An 11,819-nucleotide genomic window follows, 5' to 3' on the forward strand; every position below is an offset into this window, starting at 1 on the left:
CAATTCACTTTTAGAATTTTTATTTTAAACTTTTTTGAATGATTGAATTTTTAAAAAAATATAAAAATTATTAAAAATAATTGAACTTCAAGTGATTTTTAATTGACATTTTCGGTGATAAAGAATTTATTAGAAATTAAAGACATTTTTAATTGAAAAATGCTTTCAAATAATTCAATTTTTGAAGAATATTATAAAAATCATTTAAAATCATTAAATTTTGGAAGAGTTACAGATGACATGTTTAGGAATAATTAAATTTTAGACGGTTTTAAATTGAAATTTATGGTAATTTTATTTGATTTTGAGAAAATTTTTTGTTAAAATTTTGTTAAATAATTGAAATAAAGAAAATATGAAGAAGATCTGCATTGTAAACTAAAAAAGATGTATTTAGTTTAAATATTTTGTAAACAAAATGTAAAAAAACGTCGAAAAAAATACTTTAATTAAAACAAAATTCAATTCCCAAAAGACGAAGTTCAAAGTAACTTTATTGAGTTACTAAAAAGAATAATTTACCCTACATTGTAAAAAAATATTAAATGTTAAGAAATATTTGAATATCACCTTCGAATCCGCTTGACGGCCATTAATTAATTATTTAATTGATACATGCAATTCATCAAATTTTAAGATTGACTGTTCAATACAAAATTCATAACTTTTAAACAATAGAGTAAAGTTCAGCTTGCAAAATGCTACATTATATTGTAATTTATTTCATATAGAGAGATCAATACATTATTATTATAACTACATATTCATTAATATTGGAACTATTTTAAAATTACTTGAACAATTTACAACTTTCAATATTTATGTTTGAAATTAATATAAAAACCTTCATAGAATATTATTGTATATTCTTCCAATTATTAACATTATCTAATAACTTACTTAAATATAAAGACTGAACAAAATAATTCGTACATAATTTAGAATTAACATTTCTGTACAAAAGCATGCTTTCATATTTGTAACTAAAACAATTGCACTGACACTTAAAATCATATGATGCTTTTAAAACCATAAATAGTTTTTTATGTTTTTCGAATCATATCTATAAGTTGTAATTTAAAATACGCTGCAAAATTAATTTTTGCATTTTTCATTCCCTCAAAATGAAAACGAAAAAGTTTTACAAAACAGAATGAATATACAAAGTTCTTTTTGTATAAAAATTGTTCACAAGCATTTATATCAACAGAACAAAAAAAATAGTTTAATAAATTACAAAAAGTCCAAAAGGCTTGATATGATAGACAGTAGTTTTGTAATATAAAGGGTTTTAAATAGTTCATTTCTCAATACAAATATATATTTATATACAATTAAAAGCTATTTTAAAGCATCAGAATCACATTAACAAACGAATAAAATTGAATCATGAATCTTGAGTTGTTGACTTAATGTCTTGACTTGAATCGCTAAGATTTTTGTCATTACAGTTATCTGATAAAGAGTCTTCTGGACTTAGACTACTATTTTCCAGTTTTGAATCCCCCAAATTGTCGTTTTCAAACGTTTTGCTTTCATTTTGAGATTTCCAATTATTTAACTGACCCTCTAGTTCTGTCCACGGATTTTCAAACATTGATTCAAAATCTAAATAAGCAGTAATATCCACAATTTTTTGACAATTTGAACGAAAATTCTGAAACATGAAAATAAACCGATTTTATATCTTTATAGAATTCAAATTTAAAAAAATTTTTGTCAATTATTTTTAAAAATTCTCTCATTATGTAGTGCAACTTTCAAAATTAAAGTTAAAATTTTTGTTATTATAATACTTTCACTATGAGAAAGCAAAAATTAATATGTAACCAATTTCAATAAATATATATATTAATGTATGAAAGAACTATTTTTATTTTTTGAACTTTGGATAAATACATAAAAGAAGAAAACTAATTTTTTTTTTAAAAAAACAGTATCCCCAAAATTGAAAAAAGTATCAAAAAAGTGGCATCCGTAAAATGAAGTAAAATTAGTTTTCTAAGTTTGACGTTAAAGTGTAAATATTTTCTTGTCTAAAAAATTAAAAGAAAAATTCTGAGGAATAAAATTAACATCATTTTTCTCATAATTATTTAAAAAAAAACTATTGTTAAATTTCGATTAACTTTTTACTTTTGGCACAACGGTAGGAGCGTATAATTATTCCATAAAAATTATTTTTCTCATAAATTTATATTTTACAAAATAGCATTTAATACAGAATTTTTTTTAAACGAATGTTTACTCAAAGGAATTTTCAAAGTACCCAATTTTTATTTTACAAAATTTCTCTTTACCCAACTATTTCTTGAAAAGAATTCTAATTTAACCTATTTTTAATTTATAAAAATCCTCATTCAGTAGAATTTTAAATAATTCGAATTTTTAAATCCTAGAACTTGGAGTCGGATGCTTATATAAAGTATTTGGTATTTTAAAACAACAATTTTAATTTAAAATTTTCAAAAATTTAATTATTTCTAAAAATGTTAACTCGAACTCTTCCGAAATTCAATTATTTCTAAAATTTTTATCTAAAATTCTTTACTAAATTAATAATTTCAATAAATTTTATCCAATTACTTATTCAAAAATTCATTTAAAAATTTTGATTCAAATGTTTTGTTGAAATAATTATTTCTAATAACTTTCATCAAGATCTTGGCATTTCAATTATTTAAAACATATTTCAATTCAAAATATTCGAAAATTCAATTATTGTCTGAATTTCGGTTCAATTAGAATTATTAAAAAAAAAAAGTTGTGTAAAGAGAAATTTTGTAAAATAAAAATTCTATCAAAAAAATTAAAATTCTATTTAGTAAAAAGTCGTTTAAAAAGAAATTATGTTAAATTCTATTTTGAAAAATGAAAATTCGTGTAAAAATAATTATATAAAGCAGTAGTTCATGCGGCTAATAATATATTATCAACTTGGCGAGCTTTTAGAAATAAAAAAATTCGCTAAAATTTAAAATTCTTGAATTCTGTCATTTTTAAAATTATTTTTGAAAAAAGTAGTATTTAGGGGCTTTTGGCAAAAATTAGTAGTAAGAAAGTGGCTTTGTCGAAAAAAAAGTATCAAAAAAGTAAAAAAGTGTGTCACTAAGAAGCCTGAATTTTCTATTGTATATATACAACAACCTAACCTCTGAGTAGAGGTTAAGTCAGGATGAACATTTTGATATAAAGTTGATAGTTACCTGTCGCTTATAATTATGTTTAGGGGTATTATTATAAGGAGAATGTGGACTACTTTGATTAGATGTTGGACTGCTATAATTTGTTCTTCTGTTTCTATAACCAGAGGAATAAACGCCTTGCCAACTACCACTATTACTTCTCTGAGATAAGGGTGAGCTTGTTTCAAAAGGAATATAATCACTTCCACCACTCGATTGGGAATTATCTTGCCTGTTAAAACTGTGATAATTGTTACCACTTTTTAAATTATCGTGATTACTTGAATTGTGAAATTGTCTATGCCCATAAGGACTACGATTATAACCACGATTTTCACTTATTCTACTTAACGGAGACTTTTTCATTGTGAAATTCTATACCCAACACGGTACAAGAACACAAAGAAATTACTATATAGAAAAAAACTAAAATAATTCACAATAATAGAGTAAAACAAACTCTAAATAAATAATGACAGTGTAAGCTTGGGACACAAATCTGCCTGCAGTTAGAATGGTCATAGAACAACGTTCAATAGATATGGAAGACACATTTGAGAAGTTGATTCGCAAGCGCAATGACGTCATCAAAGCATTGATACCAATTGCGAACAAAAAGTTTGGTTTATCATTTTAAGACACTGAATTTTTTAATCATAAATATTAAATAATTAAAAGCCGTCGAGAAACATTTGCATTAAGAGTGTCGAACGGTCTCTGAAATTCTTTGGCATTTAATAATTACCCTATAAAAACGGCACTGAACGTGAAAATGATAAACATTGATTTTAAAATACTTTTTTCTCAAAACGCGGACATTTTTTTCAAAATCGGAAAAAATACCAAGGATCCTTATCTTATAAATTTCTTAAATCCGAAAGATTGTGCAAATCTATACAAAAACGCAATTGTAAAATGAAAAGTACGAAAATATAATTTTAGGTTTTATTACGTCCTGCAGCCGTTAGGTGGCAGTAGCATGCAGGGAGCACAATGTCGCAGCTGTCATTATATTAAGGCGCTTGTATACCTCACCCATCCCGAGTATACTTGCGTCGTGTATCATTGGAGTAAAAGAGACGGAAATATCTTTTTCTCTTTTACTCCAATGGTACACGACAGAAGTATACTCGGGATCGGTGAGGTATACAAGCGCCTTTACTTTCGTACTTTTCATTTTACAATCGCATTTTTGTATAGATTTGCACAATCTTTTGGATTTAAGAAATTTATAAGATAAGGATCCTTGGTATTTTGTCCGATTTTGAAAAAAATGTCCGCGTTTTGAGAAAAAAGTATTTTAAACTCAATGTTTATCATTTTCACGTTCAGTGCCGTTTGTATAGGGCGATTATTAAATGCCAAAGAATTTCAGAGACCATTCGACATTCTTAAAAATGGTAAAGTTAAAAAACAGGGATAAGAGGAACATAAACCAAACTTTTTGTTCGCGATTGGTATCAATGCTTTGATGACGTCATTGCGCTTCAAACCAACGCAACCAACGCAAACGTGAACGTGTGACGTTACCCATTTAGTCGGTTCTCCAATTATGGAGCGGTCACACTGCTCCTGCAGCCAAGGTGTGACCGTTCCATTAGGCTGTATCAGTTCATCGAGATATTTCGAGTTCAAGATATGACGTCAGAGGCCTGGAGGGACAACAAACAGACGACAAAATGTTATTCTTGAGACGACTGCTTTTCCCCGAAAGGACAAAATGTCGAATGGACAAAACGTCGAAAGGTCAAAATGTCGAAAAGCCAAGACGTCGAACAGACAAAATGTCGAATAGCCAAAACTTCGAACAGACAAAATATCGAAAAGCCAAACTGTCGAATGGACAAAATGTCGAAAAGTCAAGACGTCGCATAGTCAAAACGTCAAAAGGTCAAAATGTCGAAAAGCCAAGACGTCGAACAGACAAAATGTCGAATAGCCAAAACTTCGAACAGACAAAATATAGAATTGCCAAAATGTCGAATTATTCTCATGTTAAAAAATTTTTATTATTATTATTATACTATAATAATTACTTTACTACTATTATTATTATTATTATTATTATAAAAAAATGTAAAAAAAACATTAAAAACAATACAACTAGCGATATCTATCGAGTGTTAAACGAAACACAAACTAGTGCATTATATAGAAGGGAAACCCACAGCAAAATAACGTATCGATATTTTGTCCATTCGACATTTTGTCTGTTCGACGTCTTGGCTTTTCGACAGTTTGACCTTTCGACGTTTTGACTATGCGACGTCTTGACTTTTCGACATTTTGTCCATTCGACAGATTGGCTTTTCGATATTTTGTCCATTCGACGTTTTGCTATTCGACGTTTTGTTCATTCGACATTTTGTCCTTTCGGGGAAAAGCAGTCGTCTCGTTATTCTTATGGGGAAAAAAATTTAATTCCACTTTCATCAATTTTATTCATATTTTAAACATGGAAAACGTTTTTTGACATACAGGGTGTTCCAAAAGTATGGAAACTTGCAAATATCTCGAAAAGTACGAATTTTTGTAAAAAATGTTCAAGACAAAAGTTGTTCCAAACAAAAAGATGTACATCTTTAAAACCAAAAAATTGGGCCCGGAGCCCAATGTTGGGCCCTACAATGAAAAAAGTGGTTTTCTTAAATGAGACCACTAACTTTAAGAATCAAATTCGTAATCACCATGAAATTCTGCGTTCAGACACGTGGTAAAGGTGCCCAAAATATTGGGCCCAATCTAAGATATTGGGTCCAAAATTTATCAACAGATAAATAAATTTTAAAAAATCGCATCTTGGAGGGATTTTGAGATCACAGGATTAGAAATTGGAAGCTAATTTTCAAATTGTACACAAAGCCCAATGTAAGATTCTGCAGCCCAATGTGAGGGCCCAATATTTTTGGAATTTGTACCACAAGTCTAAACCCAGAATTTCATTACGATTCTGAAATGGATACTGATACTGAAAATTAGTGGGTTTTATTTAAACAACTAATTTTTTTTTAATGTGGGCCTCACATTGGGCCGCGGAATCTTACATTGGGCTTTGTGTACAATTTGAAAATTAGCTTCCAATTTCTAATCCTGTGAACTCAAAATCCCTCCAAGATGCGATTTTTTAAAATTTATTTAGCTGTTGATAAATTTTGGACCCAATATCTTAGATTGGGACCAATATTTTGGGCACTTATACCACATGTCTGAACGCAGAATTTCATGGGGATTACGAATTTGATACTGAAAATTAGTGATCTCATTTAAGAAAACCACTTTTTTCATTGTAGGGCCCAACATTGGGCTCAGGGCCCAATTTTTTGGTTTCAAAGATGTACATCTTTTTGTTTGGAACAACTTTTGTCTTGAACATTTTTTTACAAAAATTCGTACTTTTCGAGATATTTGCAAGTTTCTATACTTTTGGAACTCCCTGTATAATTTGATTCAATTGAATTCATAGATTCTCTCAATTCGTTATAAAATATAAATTTTGAGGTTATGGGTATTTGTTTACTAATAACATTTTAACATTTTAACAACATTATTAAACAATATCCAGTATGCATGTTATTAAAAAAGATATAAAATATATATTTTAAGTGGGAATTACCGCAGCAGTAAAAGATTTCAAATTATTAAACAAACACCCTTAACCTCAAAATGTATATTTTATCACGATTTCAGAGAATCTATCAATGCAATTGAATCAAATATATAACAAAATTAATTATCAACACACATTTTAATTTTATTATATGTATGTCAACAAGCGTTTTCCATGTTTAAAGTATGAATAAAATTGATGAATGTGGAAACTTATTTTCTTCCCCATAAGAATGACATTGTGTCGTCTGTTTGTTGTCCCTCCAGGCCTCTGACGTCACACCTAGAATCGACTCTGACGTCACAAGTGACAGAGCCTACTGGGCACGTTTGTAGGCGAACGTGAACGTGTACACTCATGACCGAAAATGCCTACACTTTTTTGTCCTTTTCTAACACACGTGTTGAAATGACAACATGTGCATACTTCCCAAGTATACACGGAGAGAAAAAACGAGCCTTTACAGCGTGGACCTATGTATGCTCTCTTCGTACGCGCCTCTATCGTCCATCTTCGGTACCATCTCTTGCTGTAGTAGCTCGGCTCCTTACTATTTTAGTACGGGCAAGTGAAAATATAGTATAAGGTCGTACCGAAGATGGACGGTAGAGGCGCGTACGAAGAGAGCATATATAGGTCCATGCTGTAAAGGCTCGTTTTTTCTCTCCGTGTACACTTTATCAAAAGTGCGACAAAAATCTCAATTCGGAAACGGCCTTGTAATTCAAAAATTAGCATGGATACCCCTCCTAAAACTTTTTTTATATTATTTTATTAATTCCATTCTACAATATACTTGTTTTTAAAAAAAACATCTATCGAAAACTTTTTAAATAATTAAATAAGTTTTGCATGTTCAGATTAGAATTCCTATGTTAACTGGTGCATTAACTTTGAACCCAGATTTCTCAGTTTTTAGAATGGCAAGGGGTACTGGGTTTTTTTTACCACTTATAAAGTACATAAAAAAGAACATTTTCCCAGAGTTTAAAAAAATTCTAGCGAAAATCGATTTAGGCCTGAGCAGAATAGAAGCGTAACCGTAAACGCAACCGGAATAACCCTACCGAAAGAGTGGTACTGGAATGGTACTGAATTGGACTTGGCTTGAGTTCCACTTCAGTACCACTACCTGATAACCCATAAGAAGACATTTTTAAAGTACTTTAACAATAGTTTTAAAGGTATATAAGATCAACAAACCGTCTCTCACGATATACGTGTAAAACAGCAAAAAAAAAACATAATAGTTTGTAGAAAATTTCTGTTAAGTTTGGAAATTATATTGCAATCCCTCCTTGAACAATAGATCCCTAGGTCCTTTGTTGAAGGATTAAAATTTTAACCCGAGTTTTATTGCTTAAAAAATTTGTAATTTTAATAACTCAACTTTAAAAAATATATATTCAGATTCGTTAATATTTCCAGATTATGAATATCTAAAATTTATCATAAAATAATTACATTTAGAAAAGTTATAATTTATCTCGTATACCTTAAGTTTGATAAAAAAATGGACATCATTTTTGAATTTAGCTGACAAAGGAAATATCATATGCATAATAATGTATGAAAATAATATAAATCCATGAAAAACAAATATAATATTGAAATAAATATAAAATTTTAGTTTAAACATATTGAAAAAGCTAGTCGCTTTTCACTTTTATGAGGGTATTAACGGTAACTCGACCCTTTTCGCAGGTAAATTTCCCAGTTCCATTTCAGTACCAAAATGCACCAAATTAGTACTGAGTTGGTACTGAGATCTCAGTTCCAATTTCCCAGTACCAATCCAGTACCACCCTTCCGGTAGGGAATGACTTAGAGAAGGACAAACAATATGTCTATCGATCCTTCTCTAACTCATTATTCCGTTTGCGTTTGCAATAATAATTTAATAATTTTAATACTATTTATTTTATCGATTCTTATCCTATATTTTAAATTAATAATTTCAAATCATAAATTTTATTTTCAAAAGGGAAAAGAAAATTTATATTTATTTTATCAAAATGAGAAATTCCCTAGATAATTTACTAGAAAAAGACTCCAGATGTCACAACTGTCATTATTTTTTAATTATATTTGTTGACAATTTCGAAAGGAGTATAGTTTAATAAAAATCAAATAAATATAGAAAAATTATTATTAAATATTTAAAAGTTCTGTAAATTCAATCACTTAGTAAGTATAACTCAAGTTTTTAGTTACTTTTAATATAACAAAAAAAATTTAATTTTATATATTATATATTTTATTTTTATTCCTATTATAGAAAAGGAATAAAACATTGGATGAAACCTGTCATTTTAAAAAAATAAATCGCAATGTATGTAAAAATTGAATCCAATGAAACGAGTAATTATTTTCAATTACCATACGAATTTTTTGAAAAGTTTAGAGTACCTGGAAAAGTCAGTCTTTTGAAAGGTTGGACATCATACTTTAAGGAGTATTTTAAAGACACTTATAAAGACTGCAATATTTCCTTTGCTTTCAATAAGTGCCGAAAAGGTGTGAATCCCGATCAGCGAATATGGTTTGCTCAGGCTTCTTGCACTGTAAACGGATGCGCAAAATTTAACTTTTATATAAAAGCAAATGATGTCATTGAAGGGCAAGAAATAATAGTTCGCTTTGACATAAAAGGTTGTGTTATCATCCATGAAAATCAATCAGTTCCAACAAAAACAACAAATATTTCAAATAGTAAGGAATTACCATCCAATGATTTGAATTTTGAAGTTCCAGGCACATTTTTAACTGACTTTATAAAATCAGATAACCAGTTGCGTTTGAGTAAAGGTTGGATCGAAAGTTTTAAAAATTGCTTTTTAAGTCGACACCTTTGTGATCTTGTCATTAAGGATAACAAAATTTTAAGAGGTCATCATAAGATTTGGAGGGCAAAAGGGAATTGCAAAGTGCCTGGTTGTGTTTTATATAATTTTGCTATATATAATGATATTAAAGAAGGATCACCAATTTCTGTCCATGTTAAAAAAATTGGAGAAATTATACACGTAGAAAAACAAGTGTCACCGATCCCAGACGAAAAATTGGAAATTTCTGATAATGTGTCCAGTGAAAAAAGTAATTTCGAACTTCGAATTCCCAGAAAGTTTTGGGATGATTATAAGAAAGAGGAAAATCAAAAACGTCTTTTGAAAGGTTGGACAGATGAATTGAATGGATATTTCAAGTTAAAAAACAAATATTGTGTTCTTTCTTTTAAATACAATAAATGCCTTCAAGGTAACGGAAAGGATGGAAAACTTTGGTACGCTGTAGCCCACTGTACGCATAGTGGTTGTGCTTCTTTTAAGTTTAGCTTGAGATCTGTCTCAAATAAAGAAACGGAAATTGTCATACATGTGGAAAGAGCAGGTTATTATCAACACGAAAATGAAATACATCGTCGGTATATTCGTGGAAAAAACAGACAACAAATTGCCCAAATGTCTAGTCCGCCAAGTACAGTTAAATTTGACATGCTTTCCAAAGTTACAGAGGATATTTTATTAAAAGGCAACAGAAACGATGCACCGAGCGATACAATTTTGCGAAAAATATCGCTTTGAAAAAAAGAAAGAAGACTTGGATGACGATTTTCATTTATATCTAGTGAAATTAAAACAAAAATATGATACAGACAAAAAGTATCAGGGTCAATTTATACAAGGTCTGATAACAGACCCACCTAATATATCCTTGTGTAATCGTAATGTTTACAGAACGACAAGTACAGTATGTAGTTGCTGTGAGTCGTAAAAGTAATGTGTTTGCTCATTTAGATGCAACGGGGACAATAATTTCAAACCCACCTGGAGGTGAAATACGGCCCTACTACTATGCCTTAATTTTTGCTGCATTTACCATTGATTTTGTTGTACCTTTGATTTGTTCAAATAAGTTTTAGTTCATTATTAGCCAAGTTCTGTGTTGTGAGTACATATGATTTGTTCTGCTTTTAATAAAAGAAACTTTGTAATCTTTTTGATTAAACCGTTCATTCTGCCACGTGCTCTCTGAAGTGTTCTTCGAAGTTTGTTTTAATTCTGATCCGTTCTGAGTTTTGTTCTATAAGCGAGTTGGACTTCTACCCAGCTCGCTCATCGTAACCTTTTTATGAAATGTCCAAATTTTTTGTGTCACCCTGAGGACCCATTTTATTATTTTATTTCGTTCCGTATGATTTTTCACGAATTTTACTGGTTTTATCTGAGTTTGAAGTGACTCACTGTTATCGTGCTGTGACCTCTGCTGTTTATAATGCTCTGTGAAACTATGTAAACATCTTTTGTGTATCTGCGGTGTCACCTTGCAGTGTTGTGGTCTTCGACAGTTTTTGGTAGTTTGGGGGAGTAGTATAAAGGCCTCATAGTTTTCTCTCGATTTCCGATTGCAGAAATTGTTATAAACAATGGTCAAAGTTAGTGAAACGTGGTATTTTGGTGCTCGTTGCTTTCCATTAAATTTTAATGGAAAAAGTTGTGATTAAAAAAAAAAGGTATTAAAAATACCTACAAAATGATGGGTCGAAAGTTAAGATCGGATTATTTGTTTAAAGGTTATTGAATTTAAACCATTAAAAATGGCACTTTTTTAATAACTTTATTAATATTAATCCGATTGGAGTGAAACTTTCTGAAAATGTGCCCCTCGCGATACTGAACAAAATAAAAAAACTTTGAACCCAATCGGATATACAGTTTATAAATTATTCCATTTGTTAATTAAAAACATGTTGTTTTTCAACCTTACTTCTACAGAACAATATGGAGCGAATTCAATTTTTTTTCTTTCATTTTACTCTTCAAGAGTGATACGTACATAAAAAAAAGAATTCAAATTTATTAATTTATTGCATAATTATGGATAAAGAAAAAAGTGTACGTTTTTTAGTTATAAACAATTGCAATTACTTGGCCATTTTTTACTCTGTCGAGTTGTAATAAACGCCATTGAATTTCTTTTTTCTTTACAAAACTTTCAAAAAAAAGAAAAACGATGTAGCTTAAAGG

The 11,819-nt window shown here is 29.5% G+C and overlaps 2 protein-coding genes across 2 annotated transcripts; one reads left to right on the plus strand and one right to left on the minus strand.

Moving 5' to 3' along the window:
- Positions 1 to 719: 719 nt before the first annotated feature.
- On the minus strand, positions 720 to 3,715 carry LOC127278962 (hybrid signal transduction histidine kinase L-like). The gene is made up of 2 exons (XM_051300953.1): positions 3,207 to 3,715; positions 720 to 1,657 (listed from the first exon to the last, which is right to left on the minus strand). The coding sequence occupies exons 1-2, from the start codon at positions 3,549 to 3,551 to the stop codon at positions 1,388 to 1,390; spliced, it is 615 nt and encodes a 204-aa protein (XP_051156910.1). The 5' UTR covers positions 3,552 to 3,715; the 3' UTR covers positions 720 to 1,387.
- A 5,151-nt stretch (positions 3,716 to 8,866) lies between these two features.
- LOC127278960 (uncharacterized) lies at positions 8,867 to 11,337 on the plus strand. The gene is made up of 2 exons (XM_051300951.1): positions 8,867 to 8,979; positions 9,071 to 11,337. The coding sequence occupies exon 2, from the start codon at positions 9,123 to 9,125 to the stop codon at positions 10,374 to 10,376; it is 1,254 nt and encodes a 417-aa protein (XP_051156908.1). The 5' UTR covers positions 8,867 to 8,979; positions 9,071 to 9,122; the 3' UTR covers positions 10,377 to 11,337.
- Positions 11,338 to 11,819: the final 482 nt, after the last annotated feature.

Source organism: Leptopilina boulardi, unplaced genomic scaffold (assembly GCF_019393585.1).
Source record: "Leptopilina boulardi isolate dan_hultmark-lab unplaced genomic scaffold, ZJU_Lbou_2.1 LbouV2_213, whole genome shotgun sequence".
Classification (NCBI taxonomy): domain Eukaryota; kingdom Metazoa; phylum Arthropoda; class Insecta; order Hymenoptera; family Figitidae; genus Leptopilina; species Leptopilina boulardi.